Below are 20642 nucleotides of genomic sequence, written 5' to 3'. Positions count from 1 at the left end.
TGAGCGAGGGCGTATAGTGGGCATGCGGGAGGCCGGGTGGACGTACCGCCGAATTGCTCAACACGTGGGGCGTGAGGTCTCCACAGTACATCGATGTTGTCGCCAGTGGTCGGCGGAAGGTGCACGTGCCCGTCGACCTGGGACCGGACCGCAGCGACGCACGGATGCACGCCAAGACCGTAGGATCCTACGCAGTGCCGTAGGGGACTGCACCGCCACTTCCCAGCAAATTAGGGACACTGTTGCTCCTGGGGTATCGGCGAGGACCATTCGCAACCGTCTCCATGAAGCTGGGCTACGGTCCCGCACACCGTTAGGCCGTCTTCCGCTCACGCCCCAACATCGTGCAGCCCGCCTCCAGTGGTGTCGCGACAGGCGTGAATGGAGGGACGAATGGAGACGTGTCGTCTTCAGCGATGAGAGTCGCTTCTGCCTTGGTGCCAATGATGGTCGTATGCGTGTTTGGCGCCGTGCAGGTGAGCGCCACAATCAGGACTGCATACGACCGAGGCACACAGGGCCAACAAAAAATGGTTCAAATGGCTCTGAGCACTATGGGACTCAACTGCTGTGGTTATCAGTCCCCTAGAACTTAGAACTACTTAAACCTAACTAACCTAAGGACATCACACACATCCATGCCCGAGGCAGGATTCGAACCTGCGACCGTAGCAGTCCCACGGTTCCGGACTGCGCGCCTAGAACCGCGAGACCACCGCGGCCACAGGGCCAACACCCGGCATCATGGTGTGGGGAGCGATCTCCTACACTGGCCGTACACCACTGGTGATCGTCGAGGGGACACTGAATAGTGCACGGTACATCCAAACCGTCATCGAACCCATCGTTCTACCATTCCTAGACTGGCAAGGGAACTTGCTGTTCCAACAGGACAATGCACGTCCGCATGTATCCCGTGCCACCCAACGTGCTCTAGAAGGTGTAAGTCAACTACCCTGGCCAACAAGATCTCCGGATTTGTCCCCCATTGAGCATGTTTGGGACTGGATGAAGCGTCGTCTCACGCGGTCTGCACGTCCAGCACGAACGCTGGTCCAACTGAGGCGCCAGGTGGAAATGGCATGGCAAGCCGTTCCACAGGACTACATCCAGCATCTCTACGATCGTCTCCATGGGAGAATAGCAGCCTGCATTGCTGCGAAAGGTGGATATACACTGTACTAGTGCCGACATTGTGCATGCTCTGTTGCCTGTGTCTATGTGCCTGTGGTTCTGTCAGTGTGATCATGTGATGTATCTGACCCCAGGAATGTGTCAATAAAGTTTCCCCTTCCTGGGACAATGAATTCACGGTGTTCTTATTTCAATTTCCAGGAGTGTATGTGACATTTGTTTGAGTACAAAAGGCTTTTAGTGTTAAAATTTGTGCATCATGATCTGAAATGACATTCACCCTTTTACTAACAGAATGCGCATCTAGTAATGAAGAATGAATAAAAATATCGTCTATGGCTGTGCTACTGTTCCCCTGCTTCCTAATTGGAAAAACACAGACTGCATCAGATCACATGAATTTAGGAGATCTACCAACATCCTTTTTCTTGCACCATCATATACAAAATTTATATTGAAGTCACCACACATAGCTAATTTCTGGTACTTCCTACAAAGTGAATCAAGAACCCTCTCTAGCCGGAGCAGAAATGCTCTGAAGTCAGAGTTAGGGGACCCGTAAACAACAACAATTAGAAGTTTAGTTGCACTAAATTCAACTGCCCCTGCACCACATTCAAATATCTGTTCTGTGCAGTGCCATGATACGTCTATGGACTCAAATGGAATACTTTTTTTTCCCCATACATAGCCACTCCCCCAACCCTGCAAGGAACTCCTTGAAAAACAGCCAGCTAATCTGTATCGAGGTAAAGGAAGCCACTGAATTGTCAAATTATTTAAGTGGTGCGCTGACACACCAATAATTTCAGAGTCAACATCTGTAAGCAGTTCGCTAACTGTATCTCCAATACATCTTATATTTTGATGAAATATGCTAATTCCTTCTCTGCTTGCAAACATGAGTCCTCTGAAGGTGAGCCCTTAGTCCGAGCGACTTCCTTTAAGCATGTATACCTACCATCAGCTGACTTAATTTAAAAGAGGTGCAGCTCTAAAGCCAACTACTACAGGAACTTCTCCATGAGTGATCCCCCCCACACACCACCCACTACACTGTCACCTATAAGCTTTGTCAACCTCCCCTTCCCGTACCTATTGAGGTGCAGGCCTGATCTACTGATAGACGGAACTGGCACCATTGAAATGTGACCCATGCCCTCCGCCATCAGCGCCCTCCCCATATTGACGCGCCTAACAGCCGCATGAAGTTGAAGCCGATCATGGCGCTGAAACAGTTGCACGAAATGCACATTAGTGCCACCAGTTTCAGTAGGCCTTACAAGATCACACACATCACGTTCCTTGAGTCCGAAAATGGGCTTGTTTGCAATAAGTACTCACACGGAGAGTGCAACCATGTCTCGATCACCACGGGTAGTCAGTAGGGCGGCTATTGTTGCCATTTTCCTTAGAGAAGCAGACAGAGGCGTGCCGGATGTGGGGCGCCCAACGACAACATTGAACTCGGAAGAAACCACGTCCTGTTTTCAGACAAGTCCCAGTTCTGCGTACAGTATCACTATAGAGAAGTATTGTTCTATGGAGCTGTGACGAGAACTAACGGTGTGAGGGCGTTCGTTAACGTTACACGGGCCCAGAACCTGGGGTGATGATGTGAGGTCCAACTGAGTACCCACCATGATCACGTCTGGTTCGCATGGTTTCGAAAACAGCCGTTACACTACTGATGTTTAAAGCTTGGTGGCTGCGCGCCATCTTCGTCGTCTTCGTGACGTTATGTTTCAGAAAGATAACACAAGCCCGTATCATAAAATGTTAAGGCTTTTGTGGCCACTTGTTGACAAATTGCCTGTTGACTTCTGCTCGTGTTATTCGGCCGACGTTTGATACTTTTTCTGGCGTTTCGCCAACAGAAGTGGTTGGCATTGTCAAAGCTTCACCCTCCACTACTGCTGATGAACTGGAATTGAGCTCGCGGCCGCATATCATATGCAGGAACCTGGTGCGCCTTAGAGGCTCGCGCGACAGGCACATGCATTGAGGTGACGTAAATCAGGGGTAGCAACATTCACAGATACAGATAGCGGTAGTCTCGCGTACGCAAGTTATAAAAGGGCAGTGCATTGGCGGTACTATCATTTGTACCTAGGTGATTCATGTGAAAAGGTTTCCGACGTGGTTATGGTCGCACGACGTAAATTACCAAACTTTGAACGCGGAATGGTAGTTGGAGCTAGACCCATTGGGCATTCCATTTCGGCGCCCGTTAACGAACTCAATATTCAGAGCTCCACAGTGTCGAGAGCGTGCCGAGAATACCAAATTTCAGGGGTTCCCTCTCACCACGGACAACTTAGAGCAGCGGCGTTTACGTAGAATTGACAGTGCTAACAGACAACTATCACTGCGTGAAATAACAGCAGAAACCAATGTGGGACGTACGACGAACATATTCGTTAGGACAGTGCGACGAAATTTGGCGTTCATGGTTTATAGCAGCAGATGACCGACGCGAGTACGTTTGCTAATAGCACAACATCGCCTGCAGTGCCTCTTCTGTACTCGTGACCGTATGAGTTGGACTCTAGACTACTGGGAAACTGACCTGGTCGGGTGAGTCCTGATTTCAGTTGGTAAGAGCTGATGACAGGCTTCATGTGTGGCACAGACTCCCTCAAAGCCATGGTCCCAAGTTCTCAACAAGGCTCTGTGTCAACTGGTGGTGGGTTCATAATGGAGTGGGGTGTGTGTACATGGAATGGACTCGGTACTCTGGTCCAGTGAATCGATCATTGACTGGAAGTGGTTATGTTCGGCTACTTGGAGACCACTTGCAGCCATTCATGGACTTACATGTTCCCAAACAATGGTGCACCACGTCGCTGGGCCATAATTGTTCGCGTTTGGTTTGAAGAACATTCTGGACAATCCGAGTGTATGATTTGGCCACCCTGATCGCCCGACATGAATCCCATGGAACATTTACAGATATAATCGAGAGGTCAGGTCATACAAAACCTGCACCGTCAACACTTACAGAATATAGAGGCTAAATGGCACGTTACTCCTGCAGAGGTCTTCGAACAACTTGTTGAGACCATGCCACGTCGAGCTGCTGCAGTACGCCGTGCAAAATGGGCTCCGAGAAGCTATCACACTATTAGGAGGTATCCCACGTCTTTTGTCACCTCCCTGTATAATCTGCAGCCGTGAGCTTGACTCCAGTCTAACACCAGTAATGGAGAACAAAGCCTGACAATGCCACCCACTCGCGCTGCCGAAACACCAGAAATAATATTAAATAAACGTTGGCCGAAGAATCCTAGAGAGAAGCCAACAGGCTATTAGTCAAGAAGCTCGCTTGTAGCCCGTGCTATCCTGATACCACAATATAGAGCGTGTTCGACTGCTGCCCTGGCCAACGCGTTCTCCAGATACCTCATCCACTGAAAACAGCATCTTGTTATGGATTGCTGATTGACACGCCGCCACTCCCCATTCACTACGAGTGATCAACTCTGTTACAGGGTTTAAGCAGCACAGAATGTCGTAGCCTATCGTTTTCCAAGTTCCGTTCGACTTATGCACCCAGGCAATTATTATCACAAATGCGAAAATTTCGTTATTTTGTTGTCCTTCCCGGTGTTGCAATGACCAGCAGTGAAGTTAAGGTGACCTTATATTGTTCGATAAAACAATTGCTGAATCACTGGAATCGGCCACAATAATCAAACGATCTCAAAAATGTAGCAGTGGGAAAGGCAAATGCCGGATGGATTCCAGGTACGAATAATACGGAAGTACGATTGAAGCACAAAAGGGATCACCCACTGAACTTTGTTCATCCCATTCTTGTGTTTAGGTTCGCTGACAGTGAGGTAATTAAGTAGAAATGGAGAAAAAGCTCTTACCGATGTAGCATGCGGGAGGAAATTGGTTCTGTTCCTTTCAAAAGGAACCATTTCTGGTATTTGTTTAGACTGGTCGGGGGAGATCCTGAACTACTCCCGATTACAAGTCTGATGACGTAACCACCGCACTACATTCTTCGGTGATACTTTTAAATAAAACAGAAAATGGAAGAAATTGAGATATTCGTTACTCCCGTCTTTGTTCAATGCGAGAGTGCTATGGGAATGCTCAACAATTTCCAGGGGGAGATTATGTTACGCTGATGTTTAGTGTTAAGAACCTCGAGAAAGTACTGTCCAAGTTGAGCGAAGAAACATTATTCATACTCATAATTCATTAAATTCAGGCCGACACTTACTAGTACCGAAAGTAGTAGTACAGGCGCACCATACGAATTGGATCAGAAAGGCGTGAAGTGCACCCTCAACCATACGACACACGGATATGAAAAAAGTACTGTGTTCTATGCAGAGGCTTGTCGCTTTACTTTCAACATCAAGAATGCATTATTTTCTTCACAATCCTCATTATTAAAAACTGCTACTATGCGCACACATGTGTGGTTTAATCAGATGTGTTAATGTCAATTTACTACCAGCACTCGAGAATCAATGACCGTCAGTGCCTGTCGCATTGCGCAGCAGTCTGGATCAGTAAAAAAAAAAACCGAGGAGGAGGAGATTTAATAATAAAGCCCAGACTCCCAAAGCACCGCCGCTCCACATTAGACTTCCCGACAGGAGCAAAGCGACGGGCCCGGAGCTCTATGTTTATCTGCAGCGGCCTGTCTGAAGCTGGCGCGCATCGGTCGGCAAGTGTGAAGGCAAGAGCGATATCACAATGCTGAAGTAACGAGCGGTGCGTCGTTATCCTGGTCCAAAAATAAATTCTTGCTTCCGACGATGTGGTCCAAGTACCATTGTGTACATGCGTCAACAACAATATTCTGTTGATACAGAATTATATATATGGTAATGAATAGTCTGTTTTCGTCAAGCAACGGAGCAGTCTTCTCGGGAACTTGTTTTTGTTTTTCTTATCTTTCGTTCGAGAAAAAAATCAGTGCTGCAAACACAAAGACTTACTCTGAGCTACAGTCGAAGAAATCTATGCGCAATTGCGGAGTACATAAGCTTTAGTTTCATGTAAACGATGGTCAGAACATGACACTTGACCGCCGGTGGTTTTTTTTATCTGCAGTTATTAACATCAACCGAAGGCGTTGGTATTCCAAAGGGTAGTTGGCGCACTGGTAAGATAATGGATTCACATTCGGCCATTTTGCGTTTACCTAGCGAACGCACCTTTTCGCATACTACGATCTCACAATGTGCGTAGTCTCCACAAAATGCTTAAAGCATATGCCGAGTTAGGTCCCGGTAAAGGACACAACTGATTCCCTTCCTCATCTTTGTCCATTCCAAGCTTGTGCTCCCTCTCTAAAATCCTCGTCGTCAACCGGATGTTAAAGTCTACTTTTCCTGTTTTCGAAGAATTTCCGTAGCTTCATTTTATGCTTCATGTATTAAGCATTTAATGGGAAAACACGTTAAGGTATAGTAGTATAGATAATATCTACGGGACATCATCATCATGTAAACATATCCTCCGTCAACGGTTTCAGAGTACAGGATTCAACGGCGACGCTAGGAACGCAACCATATTCATGCAGTTTGCTTGAAAACAGTATTGTAAATAGTGTTGGTATTGTCAAACGGAAGACGTTGCATTTTCTTTGCTATGACTTGCGATTTTGTTTGATAAACGTGGCAAACGGTGAGAAAGTTTCTTATACATATGGATATATGCAGTACAGACGGTGTGGCACACACCTATCACAAGCAGCTTGTGCAACACCAAGAGGAATGAGAAAGTGCAACGAGCAGGAATTCATGATGCGGACCTGCTTATTACAATCTAATGCTAAATGTTTTTTACATATGAATTAACGTTTACAAGGAACGGAGTCTGTAATATTCGTTACATGGAAGAATGAAAATCCTGGTAACACCATGGAAAGTAAATTCCTGTGTTACCTCTTGGGCAAAGTGTGGTATCGCCTAATTGATAATTAACCTGTAGGACTAAATATTGTGGATAACACAGTTCAGTTCAAAGTATTCTGACAACCAATTATGCATGTCCGTTGAGCAGACAAGGGCGCAATGCATTTGCAACAGGTTGGAGACCCGTATATTCATTGAAAAGTGGGGCAGTGTGTCTATTCAACTTATCCTAGGCGTTAATCGATAGCAGTGGAGACCTTTCGTGGCTACGAACGTCACATGACTTTTCACCAATAAATAACTGTTTAGCAGTTTCATTGTAGACGGCTGTGCATAGACAAACATTGCCAAGAAATCAGCTACAGTTGCTCGCGTTTTTAATGTCTTTGTTCCTGTTACGGGACAATGCAGACATTTCTGAACATGAGTTGTGAAGAGAAATTGACAGTAAAACACAGCAAATGATTTTCTGTAAATAACAGCTCGGATCACCGTAGAGAATACAGTGTTTGATCGTACGATTCTTCTGCGTGCTGTTGTCTCTTACGTGTATTCCTTTGATACTGAAACACCTCGTATGATATATATGCACTTACCTAGTGAACTCACCTTTTCGCATACTGTGACGACTTTACGATTTAATACTACTACATCATAGCTTCACTAACTATGACAAACATTTTCGAAACGCATTTTCAAAACTTTTGCAATCTCGTCTGTTAACTAAGGCAGTTTTGCCATTTTCTTTATAAAATTAGGTTCTCCGTGGAATATGAATCCAAGCTATTAGTTGAAAAATTTCCGTAATTAAACAGCTGCAGACAGAGACAGCTGGCGAATTCGCGTGAAGGTCTTAAGTGCGGCGTGCTGCTTTCTGGCAGTTCCACGACTTGGCGTGAGAAATTGGCAGTCGGTGCCAGCTAAATTTCGCCAGTATACAAATCGGCAAGCGTTCAAAGCACGGAACTGCACTGTGGAAATTTATAAGCACAGATGAAGTTGCTATATGCGTAGGTAAATTGCTTTCCAAGTTGATATACGAAATATTAGTAAGAATGTGTGTTTCAACGGAGGACGCACTTTTAAGCTCCATGTAAATTAATCTCATTTACATGGATTAAACTTCATTACTCCCTCAAACCAGTCTTGCATGAAGTTTTGTCGCAACTAAAATCACTTGAATTTTCGAAACTTGAGTATAAATAAAAACTCTGCATCACAGGAACTCTTGGAGTTACAACCCTAAAAATGAGAGGGAGATCTTTGATGTGCCTCTAACATCGAGATCATTGACAGGAAGCATCAGAGTAGTAAGGCAATGTTGGGGTGAAACAAGTCTTATCCTCGAAGGTCTCGTGGCAATCTGATGAGAGTTCGGGAAACCACGTGTCAGTAATTTCCTTGATTCTTTTGACTCTCCTGTGGAGGATACATTGAATGCAGTAGAACCGATATTTGGAGTACTATTGATACTGGTTTCTCAATTTATGTACACTACTACGTCCAGAACGAAGTCTTCTCAATACAACGCTTCCCTTGTAATGTCAATGATATCTATGTGCACTAAACTCGTGCAGCACTGGAGGTCTAGCTTAGATCGCATTGTACGAAAAGCCTTCATTCCCGCACACTGAAATTTGCTTCAGAAATTCCGACTACTGAAGATGGTTGATGGGTGTGTGTACAGTGACACATTGTCGATGCAGTTGGGAGGAGGGAAAAGGTGAAACACACTGACGTTACATAGCCAGCTCCCTTCCTACAGCACCAGTGCAGCGGCCAAGCTTACAGTCTCCTCCCAAACTTGGAATGATGCTCTAGTACTGACAGAATTATTCAACTTCGAAATAAAAAACATTAAGATTAAATACATTAAGATTAGAAGGCTGGAAAAGGCAGGACATGCACTGAGAGCACACGATAGAATGGTTAAGATGATGTTAAGCGTAGTGTCAGGAAACCAGCTGAGTAACAAGACCAAAACTATGCAGGGAGGCCGGTGTCAGAGTGTACATAAGGAACATGGAATTCAAAATTGGGGAGTTCGGCACTAAACAAGGAAGACTAGTTCTACAGAAGGCCAAGGCTCACAGAGGGTTGTTGCGCCAATGATGATGATTATGAAGATGACGATGATGATGACATAAAAATGAAGGGGAACCAAGCAAAAGCGTAGTACAGCAAAGAAAATATGGAGATTTGTTCATATGACTTTACCGTATCAGCGACAGCTGGTAGTTTAGTGAATTAGTGACTACATTTCACGTTACATGACCAAGACACGCTAGTTCGGAAGTAGCTGGTTTGGATCGTGCTGATGAAGTTTTCATTATTTAGAGGACAATCAGGAGAGGCTGTGGCGTACAACCAGTGCGTCAATGTCCTGCATTAATCTCTAACTTCTCTGTAGTGTTATGTAGTGAGACTATGCGACACCATTTATGACAATCCGTCCCTTTCTGGGCATCCGCCAAAATCTTACTACAAAGGAACAGTATGCCATTTCGCTCGTCCGTACTCTCTTCTTACATCTGCTTAACCTACAAAAATAAGAACAAGAACAGAACTAGACTTTTCACGCCCCCGTCACAACTATCCACACAGCACAGCTGAACTGTGTGATAGAGTATGCTGAGGGAAGGAGAAAGGAAGGAAGAATAAGGGTTGCCGCCCCATCGACAACAAGGTCAACAGACACACAGCACAAGCGCGTGTGGTAGAAGAATAAGCATTGAAATCGGTAACGTCCTTTTCAAGTAAATCCACTCAGAATTTGCCTTAAGCGACGTAGGGACACCACAGGAAACGTAAAACAGGATGGCAGGAAGGTTTGAAGAACGGAGAGCGCCCGGACGTCGAAACAGGGTACAGCGTTCAAATTGTAACTAATGGCTAGTCACTTTACTACCTCTAAATAACCTGTTATAAAGTATTGTGTTGGTACTCAAGTTCGCAGCGTTTTTACATAAGTTTAATGAACACAACAGATACACAACAGATGCATTCTCCATAACTATTTACAAAAGTCTGCCAACGTCGGGATAACTTTTCGATTCCGCGGCTGTAGAAACCACGTGGTTTTGAGGCGAAGAACTGGTCGGCCATGTTTGGAGAGCATTTTCATCAGGAGAGGAAGTTCTTGAAGGTTGTTCGATAGAGAGTGGGAAAGGTGAAAATCTGAGGCAGCAAGATCAGGTGAATAAAGTGGGTGCGGAATTACTTCCCCATCCAACTCCTATATAGTGTTTTTTGTCGTCTAGCAGAATATGGGCATGAGTTATCGTGGAAAAGCATCACTTCACGCAGTCTTTCTGATCGCTGTTCTTGAGTTGCTGACAAATGTCAGCAGTGATGCTTTCACCTCGGGGAAGCAATACGCAGTACACTACACTTTAGCTGTTCCACAAGAAACGAAACATTACCTTTTGTGGATGCGCACAGGTCTTTGTACGGAGAGTTGTTGCTTTGTTTGGGCTCAACCATTCCGTTCTTTTCAGTGTGTAGCATAGAGACACTATTTCACGTCATTAGTAAAGATGCAGGATAGGTGTGGTCGGCATTCTTCACGAGACAATTGATGACGAGCAAGCAAAGAGGCACACATGTCCACCCAATCATTTTTGTCATTCTAGCTTAGAGCATGAGGTATCCATAACCCCATTTTCGAACCTTTCCCATTGCATGCAAATGTGGTACGATAGCGGAACAATTATATTTCATCACATTTGCCAGGTATCGAGTACAGTAACGTGGATCAATGTGGATTAATGCGTTAAATTACCCTCGTCAAACTCAGAAGATCTTCCTGTACGTGGGGAGTCACTAATGCCAAACCGATCCTCCGTAAAACGGGAAAACCTTTTTCTTTCTGTCCAATGGCATTGTCCCCATACGCGGCACAAATATTTCTGACTGCCTCCGCTGCTGTCACCTATCTATTGAACTCAATCACAAGAATACGTCGGTAATGGCGCGTTTATCCACTTCGCACTCCATTTTTTCAGCGTCCACAGCTCCAGCATAATCTCCCAATGACAAAACGACAATGTTTAAACGCTACGAACTTATGCACCAACATTTTTGGGGCACCCTTCACCGCCCCCGCTCCCTGTCCTGAGGGTGACACTGTCACTTGAGTACTTAAAAATAATGGTTCCTGTCCTTAATTCCCTGATGGTGATAACGCAACAGTCGCTTAAGATACTTTTAACTTTATACTGCACAATTATGTTCATAGAATGGATGAAATGAAACGAGGGTGGTAGCAGCCACCTGCAGTTGCCAATTCCGTTAAGTTCGCGTGTTGGAATTTGTTCGCGTGCTCCAGCCTAAGCCGTACCGGCACCTACCTTGCGCGCTTACACCCTCCATTGATCACAAGGGTCAACGTCTTCACTTCTCCCCCCACAGATACTAAGCTGCTGCACCACGGTCAGCGCGACGTATTTAGAACATGTGCTTACTCCTTTTGTAAAAGTGTATCATTTATGTAATTATTTAGAACCAAGTTAGTAGGGTTTTGAAAGTGTAAACTCGAATGCACAGCGTTCAAATTTTCTGCCGCCGTTTATTAATGCTGTATACAAATTCTGTCCCACAATTAGGTTCAAATGGCTCTGAGCACTATGGGACTTAACTGCTGAGGTCATCAGTCTCCTAGAACTTAGAACTACTTAAACCTAACTAACCTAAGGACATCACACACATCCAGGCCCGACCACAATTAGGCAATGAGCACTGTGAACAACCCGATTATCCCGCATTGCTGACCTGTACAAGGCGACGGTAAACGTGGCTTCAACCTGTCGCGAAATATCACGTTTTATCAGTCTTATTCTCTCTCTCTCTCTCTCTCTCTCTCTCTCTCTCTCTGTGTGTGTGTGTGTGTGTGTGTGTGTGTGTGTGTGTGTGTGTGTGTGTGTGTGTGTGTCACATTTTAAGTTTAACTTTTATATGCTTTATTAATGACGGGTAAACTCCGAGCTGTACAAGTACTCATAGCTCTACAATCAGGTGCTATATTCAGAAAGAAAAAAAGCTTGTTATGGCAAGAGTTTATCGCGCTGACCCCCATCCGTTGGATAATGTCGCAGCAGCAGCATACGAACTGAGATTAGCTCAGTTATAAATTTTCCTCTACGATTTTCAATACAGTTCTGGCTAAGTCGTACTTTCCGCATGGTTCCACAGGATAAAATTATTACGCCCAAGACTGTTACCCCGCATTTGGAAAACGATAAATGAAAATTATTCTAGCGTCGTTTAACAATTACAGATCATTAGTGAATCAAAGAAATCAGCCCAAGGAACGCCACTGCCAGATGAGAAATGGTCTGTTATGGAAATCTCTCATTTGTATCACTTAGGTAATCATCGAATTTGGTACATTTTGTTCATGGTTTAGAGAGTTATTTCTTGAGTACTGACACATTTCATCAAGTTACTTCAACGATCTCCATCACTGACACTTCTGTATGTTAAAACCACAACGCTTGGATCTGGCAGTAAATAAGAGAGATCTTTGAGTTAGTTTGACACTTTTTCCTAGTAATTTTTATGACACCCATTGAAACACGTGTACCTAACACCCTACATGAAATTACATTTTTGCTGCGTACCATCGTCTTCCAACAGCTTGCAGCAGACAGGGTTCTTCGCTGTTTGCCAAAGCTCTCGTCAGTTGCCTCGACTTCCCCCGCGATGCCGCAGAAAAAGCAACAAACACTCCCGTGAATTATCCATCACACTGCCATTGCGGTACTGCGGTACCGTGGCCTACATAAGATGATCGATACAGCTTCTTCATGCTATCTGAAGGACAGAAAGACTGCTTTTCGGATGTTTCGCGCAATATTCATTGCCAACGGAAAAAGTTTTCAGTTCCTTTACAAACAAAATATTACAGTTTAAATAACTTTACGTGCAGAGTCAGTTGAGCAACATCACTGCTATCGACAGGGGATCTCAAGTTGGTTCCATATGTCTACATTCGCAGAAGACTTTTAACACGATTTCTCATAACCAGCTTCTGATCAAATGGTCTGCCTGTGGAGTATCGTCTCAGTTGTGCGGCTGGGTTCATTTGCTGTCAATAAGGTTATGTAGTGAAACCGAAGTGATAGATGGTGTTTCTCAAGGAAGTGTACAAGTCCTCTACTGTTATTATCTAGATAAAAGATTTAAGGGGCAATCTGAGCAGCCCTCTTATGACTGTTCGCGGATGATGCTGTTATTTACCATCTAGAGTTGTCATCACAAGATCAAAATCAGTAGGAGAATGATTTAGAGAAAATGTCTACATGGTCCGAAAAGTAGCAAATGACTCGAGACAATAAAAAAGGTGATGTCCTCCACGTAAGTACTGAAGTTATGTCAAAATTCTGTTACACGACGAATCTCGCAAATGTAAAGGTTGTCAATTCAAGTAAAAACCTAGTCATTACAATTAAGAACAACTGAAATTGGAACCATCACACAGAAAACTATGTGAGGGAAGTTAAACCAAAGACTGTGTGTTAATGGCTGAACACTTAAAAAGAATTATTAGAAAAACTACCAACAGTTGCTCTTGTCCGTCCTTTATCTGGACTACTGCTGGATGGTATGGGATCCTCACCACATAGGACTGGAGGAGAACACCGAAAAAGTTCAAGGACAGCTCCTTTGCTATTACCACGAAATAGAAGAAAGTACCACGGATATTATACGCGAGTTGGGGCGGCAGTCATTAAAACGAACGATTTTTCACTGTGGCGGGATCTATTCACGAAATTTCAATCACCAAATTCCTCGTCGAAACGTGAAAATACGTTCTTGACTCTCACCTACAGAGGGAGAAATAAGCATCGTAATAAAGGAAGGAAATGAGACATTCTGGTATTTTCCTTAAATGAGTTATACAAACAATGGAAAACCGTCACTGGGACGGCTTAACAGTGATTTGAACCCCGCTCCTCCAGGATGAGAATACAGTGTGAAGCACGGTACTGCCTCCCCTGCAAGAACAATTTTTTAACGACACGTGGCCCTTCAGCAAATTCAACAGTAATGTACAGTGACATAGTAAAGTACTTAGATGTAAATATTTACGCTTAAGAGTACGCCTTTCCGTGGACCGTACACTTAACGGTGATTCTACATTATTTTTCATTTTTACCAGCCAGCAATCTGTTACAAAGTATGGGCAGTAGTTTCCGGAAGAGCTACAGTGCCACCGGTCTGAGGAAAAGGCTAACAATCTCTTGCATGTGCTAGTCAATACCCGATGTGATTTTCTTGAAGGCAATAATTTTCCTGTGTAGACTGTTTTATTTTGAAATAAACACTTATTTCAAAATTTAGTAATTAGCTTATTTCGCCCTCTTGGGCATTATCAAGCTACATTAGTTATACTTTTGCTAAATTATGAAACAGTGTTCACTTCAAATTACTTTAAATTTGTTCACTACTCTAATTTTTCGTTTATATGTGGATTTAGGGGAAAACTGTATTATGATGCGTCAATAAAATTTGTATGAAAGCTTTTTGAATTTTTTCTTTCTTTTGATTTGGACGGTAAACGAGATAACGCAGCAGTACTGTTTGTCGGTAATCCTCGTACGGTAGGCACATCGTAGTGCATCAAGGGCAGTGGGAAAACCGGAACAGAAGAGAATCGAAGCATATGAGATGTGGAGCTACAGAAGAATACTGAAAATTGGTGCATACTAAGGAATGAGAGTTTCTTCACAGAATCGGCTAAGAAGGGAACATATGGAGAACACTGACAAGAAGAAGGTACAGGGTGATAGAACACCAGTTAAGATACCAGGGAATAACCAATATAGTACCAGAGGAGGCTGTAGAGGGTAAAACAGTACAGAAAGACAGAAATTGGACTGCATACAAGTAACTAAGGATGTGAGGTGCAGGTGCTACTCTGAGGTTGGCACAAGAGAGGGATTCGTGATGGACTGCATTAAACCAGTCAGATGACTGATGGAAACTATAGCTGAACTGTATCTCATAACTTCAGTTATAGATTTTTCTTTTGTTACGCACTTTCTCCAAGTTCAACGGCATCGGAACCTTTGATCAGATGGACTTAAGATTTTTTGAACCAAGCTATAATTTTAGAAGTGGTATATTTCCAGGTTTATAGCAGAGCTGCCGATTCCACGTTTGCATATTTTCTTCACGTACTGAGAACAGTCGGCTTATATATGCCTCTAACTATGCCGGAACATACTACTGTATCGCGCTATAGACACTAAGTACATCGGATAGGTAGAAACGCCCCTCGGTTTCACACTGAATACAGACTCATGAACAGAAAGCTGAAAGCTACCAACTCGAGATATCGACGGGCTGCCCTGTGATGAAGCCGCACAGCCTTTCCACAAAATAATAAAAAAAAAGCATTCACGAAGGAGTCCCTCATAAATAACAACAGGCCAATACTTCCGAACTTTCAGGGATGCGTATAAAGTATCATAAATTTCCGAAGCTCATCGAAGTGAATAGCTCTCCTTGTGCTATCTTCTTACATGCGACCCCACTCTGGCTTCCACCCCTTCCAAAGCAGCGTGACTTCCATCAAGATAAGCGGTATAGGCTTTTCTTTTCTCCAGTTCCTGCGGAAACTGATTTCGACACATATTGTGTACCACGTTCTTAGTCACCAAAAAGGAACAGTTTTAAACTCTGATTGAGCAGCTTGGGTGAAAAATAAAAACTATATGAAATGGTTCCGGAGACTAACATATAGATCGGCACACGTACCTCTAGTAGATGAAGAATCAGACCCAATACACCAGTGTTCTTACGGCAGAGACGTTCCAGAATCTTTCCTCGTATAAGCTTATCTGAAAATTAAGAAATAAAAGTTAACTACATAAAATTCATACGAAAAATACTCTATAAAAAAAGATAAAAATTCTTAAGTTCTTGAACAGTTGAACCATTTGGATTAACTGATATCATCTTTGCTAATAAGAGGGGTATCAAAATAACATACATCGATCACCCAGAACATTATGACCACTGACTTATTATAGATATAAACCAGTCCAGGCGATAGCGGGTCACCTGGCGAGAAATGACTGCTGGCCAGACACACGCACTGTGAAGTAGTATCAGTAAGCGTGCTGCCCCTGAGTAGAAACTGCAAGGAGTACTATAGCGACTGTGCAACACGTGGCTAAACCAAGGTGGAACCACAGCCAGGCGCGTCGTAGGGTTGGGTGGCCACCTATCATTATGGATGTCGGACGCCGTTGGCTGGGCAGACTGGCGAAACTGGACAGGCGGTGAACTGTAGCAGTACTAAAATCACACTTGAAAATGGGCTTAGCACAAGTGTGTCCGAACACACAGTGCACCGAACACTACTAACGATGAGCCTTCGCAGCTGACGACCCATGCGTGTGTCAACGGTAACACCACGACATAGACAAAAAAATGGTTCAAATGGCTCTGAGCACTATGGGACTCAACTTCTGAGGTCATTAGTCCCCTAGAACTTAGAACTAGTTAAACCTAACTAACCTAAGGACATATCACACATCCATGCCCGAGGCAGGATTCGAACCTGCGACCGTAGCAGTCGCGCGGTTCCGGACTGAGCGCCTAGAACCGCTAGACCACCGCGGCCGGCGACATAGACAACTACGACTGTAATGGGCACGTGACCATCGGCACTGGACGTTGGCGCAGTGGCAGAGTGTTGCATGGTTTGATGAATCCCGATATTTTCTTCATCTTGCCGATGTGAAAGGGCGGGGGGGGGGGGGGGGGGAGGGGAGTGAATCCGTCGTCTTCCACGGGAACAGCTCTTTGGCACCTGTGCTGCGGGAGTAAGACAAGCAGGCGGCGGCCCCATAGTGCTCTGGGGAACATTCACATTGGCATCCATGGGCTTAATGGAGCTCCTGCGGGGCACCATGACGGCCAAGGAGTATCGTACATTGGTTGCAAACCATGCACATCCCTCCACGACGTCATGTATCCTGACGGTTGAGGCTTTTCAAGAAGATAATGCGCCGTGTCAGAAGGTCAAGAGTATAATGGAATGGTTCGAGGAACACAGTGGCAAGTTCCAACTGATAGCTGGCCGCCCCACCTGACCATATCTGAACCCCAGAGAACACATATGAGCTGGCGTCACAGGTCATCCCCCTCCCCGGAATTTATGGGAATTAGGTGACTTGTGCGCAGATGTGGCGCCATCTCCCTCCAGCGATCTACCAAGACCTCATTGCTTCCACGTCACGACACGTTGCCGCAGTTACCCGTGGCAAAGGTGGCCATACCGGCTATTAGGTAGGTGGTATAACGTTCTGGATGATCAGTGTAACATGTATTGCCAGTGTCTTTTTCCAAACTCATCCCCTACATTTCCAATATCGATTTTATCAGATAGGCAAGGGCTTCCGATTTCGGGAGAATGAATTGTTAACTCTTACCAGAGAGCAGTGCGTATCAGACTAACACAATTTCAAAAAGTCCCCACATTCGTTTCATTGTTACCTATCACCAAGCAGTAACCGGGACACTGCTGTCACATCATGATACGAAAAGCACTACACATCGTTTGGTCCCCACAGCAGAGAAAGTAATCACTACTCTCTGAAGAACAACCTATCTGGAAGCGTAACAGGATTTGTCGATCTTGTGAAGAGTAAAAGACTCGCATGTAAATAGTGATGGGACGTGTTTATGCCATTTTTAACACTATGATGTGACTCATTAGTAATTGCAAGGGCATATTACTCGTAGCAACACTTTATCTGTTGCACTGTGGTAATAGCTCAGTCTCTTACTTAGTGTGGGTATTTGTGGAAACTATTGAACTTTCAAGCGTCTTGTATTTATATGTGTATTTTGGAATACTATGTGATGGACATGCTATATGGAAACTTACAGGAAACGCCATGATATAGTACAGTATTTCTAGCAATAGAACAGAACACATGTTTTAACATAGACATTACAATGTCACACACTTTTAGTGTAGAACTGATACAGATTTGGTAAACAGCAAGAGTTTTTTCAAATTTCATTTCACAATATTTGTTTAACATTTGAAATCTCTGCAGGAGCGTATTCGATGTTAAACAATGCATTGCAGAAATTCTTGAACTTTGGATGTTGGCATACTTTGTTAAGTGTTGCCCTGCGGTAATTGATTAACATTATATTTACATATATCTTTGGAGGGAGACGGGGATAATTGGAAAATCGGTAAAACTGCAACAAATTACCTGAAAATTGTAAACAGCAGTTATGAGAGGAAGGGATTAATTGTACTTATATGTCATCTTATTCTTTTTATTCTGCTTGGGGTGATGGCTGATCCCTGTGAAACTTCATGGTGATCCACTACAGTGCACTGAATTAAGAATAACGAGGCCACACAGTCGCTCTAGTAATGAAAGCAGGGAAGGGACTTTATTGTTATTGGTCCTGGGAGGAGGGGAGGTGGTTTCCCGCCATTTTATTCATAGAGATCGGTCTGGTAGAGTGACTTTGAATGAGCACGTAAAATTGCCCGACATGTGGGGATTACTCGCAGATAACAAGGCCAACTGCCTCAGGTACAACCAGACACCGCCGTTATCACTAGGAGTGATATGTCGCCTGATTTTTTTTTATTTTTTTTTTATTTTTTTTTTTTTTTGTAGAACTGGTACTGCTCCTCTAGTGACATTCTTCGCTCCAGTAAGGAATAGTTTGTAGGCCGAAGTGGTTGCTCGGTGCATCAGCTTGGTGTAATTATTTATACTTCCTGGGCATGTTCCTGTAGTTCGAAATGATCCGCTGACTGAATCACAACCCATTTGCCATTTGGAGCATCCATCCTCGTGGTCTCACTGGCCTAGTCAGCAAATGGATCCACAATGAAATGTAGACAGCGGAATGACCCTTCCTGTTGGACAGTGTCTGCAAGCGCTGGAGAGCAAAGGCAAAGGTAAGTGCTGAAGACGAGCCTGTAGCTCTAGATAAGTGTCTCGCGAACTGAGGCGGCAATCATAAAAAAAAAACCAGTTTCTTTTAAACAGATACAGAACTGTCTCCCCTGAGCCAGGAGCTGTAGTTCTTCCAAACGCAACTGCTATCCATTTAACTTCCACTGCAATACAGATGTCCCTGCGGGAGCAATGGACTAGCTATGGCTGTCTTTGTCCTCCTTTGGCGGCGTTTATTTACTCGAAAGGTTAGGTGGAACTTTAGACGGTGCCCTGCTCTCTGGTTCCTCTATGTGCTTATCAATATCGTCACAGTAAATCACCACGGAAAGAGAGAGTGCTTGGCGATTCGAAGGTTTAGCTGCCACTTTCTTGGATTTTGAACGACTTTTTGTTTGGCGTTTTTCATTACTTATTGGAGAAGTTGGTTGTATGGTTAGAGGGGACGGCTTAGGTGGCCTCCGATTGCGTGCAGTGGTATGTAGCCAAGTATTCAAGTCCCTCGTTAACGACTTTCAAATGGTTTCGAGGTCAAGTGCAGCTTTTCCCCCGCATCTATTAGCACTTGATTCTGTAGTCTAGGTTTGTGTAGAGGTATCACATTTGACGACTTGCTTCTTAAATGCCGACGCACGAGAAGTAGCAATCGCTGGAGGTTCTATAACTTTAAAACCTTTAGCTTCTCCATACGGGATGTTTCTGGTAACTTTCAACTTTTGAATTTTCCTTCCCCTTTTACAAACTCTGCAGTTCTTGCTCCATACTGGATGATCATCAGGGCAGTTTACACATTTTGGAGGAAATGTGCAAGTGTCGCCCGATTCAGGAGCTGGACCTCCACACTTTCCGTAGATAGCCCTCCTATTACTTATCATAGTGGTGTGGCCAAATATTTGTCACTTAAAGCATTAAATTGGGTTCAGAACAAACGGTCGAACCTTAAGAAGCATATAGCCTGTAAGAAAATGCTCTTGTTTAATTTTGGAGTGTCGAAGGTAAGAATAAATGTTGCAGTTTTTTTTCCAATGTGCCGTTGACTCTCCTAACACAGTCTACACTTCCGTAACACCCACGTTTTCTGCCACAACAAGGAGTCACTTAGGCCTTGCACATAGAAGCTTATATACTTTGAGTGACATGGCAGTTTCAACTAGCAGTTTTCCATTACGAAGCTGTTTAGAAACTGCTTGTGAATACAGAAAAGGGAGATCTTTCCAAATGTTCCCTCTGCTCTCTCGATTACAATGAACACGTTATGGTGGGCTAGCACCCTGTTAATGTAACTCAGACAACTTCTCAGGCAAACCGACCATCCGAGCTCTCTTTGTTGAGTGGTTGTAGGTACTACCTGACTGTATATCTGTCTCATAGGAGGAGATCTGGGTTGAGGTCGCTCCATTGGAATCCCACGAGCCGCTAGGGAGCCAAATGCTGACTCAAGAGGAGCCCCGTGTGCCTAGCAAGCCTCATACATCTGGGTGGCAGCAGGTGCCCCAGAGGTTGCTCACTGGAGACTGTTTAACCTCAACCCAATGTCTTCGTTCTCTGAAGCACACAACGTTCCACCATTGCACGATGGCAGTCCCCAGCCCAGAAAACCCAGGGTCACTGTGCACATACGCAACCACTAGAATCATGTCTAGCTTGGATGGCCTTGCCAGTATTTCCGCTACTACCGGCA

General features: G+C 44.3%; 1 protein-coding gene across 5 annotated transcripts in view; it reads right to left on the bottom strand.

Annotated features, from left to right (window-relative positions):
- The window catches only part of LOC126262566 (cytosolic carboxypeptidase 1-like), a 524760-nt gene that overhangs the window by 415053 nt on the left and 89065 nt on the right, over positions 1-20642 (bottom strand). For all 5 annotated transcript variants that reach the window (XM_049959267.1, XM_049959269.1, XM_049959270.1 and 2 more), the window contains exon 3: positions 15777-15859. In XM_049959267.1, the coding sequence (XP_049815224.1) occupies positions 15777-15859 (83 nt within the window). The remainder of the gene's footprint in view (positions 1-15776; positions 15860-20642) is intronic.

Source organism: Schistocerca nitens, chromosome 6 (genome assembly GCF_023898315.1).
Source record: "Schistocerca nitens isolate TAMUIC-IGC-003100 chromosome 6, iqSchNite1.1, whole genome shotgun sequence".
Lineage (NCBI taxonomy): Eukaryota > Metazoa > Arthropoda > Insecta > Orthoptera > Acrididae > Schistocerca > Schistocerca nitens.
Note: the sequence above shows the minus strand (reverse complement) of the source record. Positions and strands in the feature narration are given on the sequence as shown.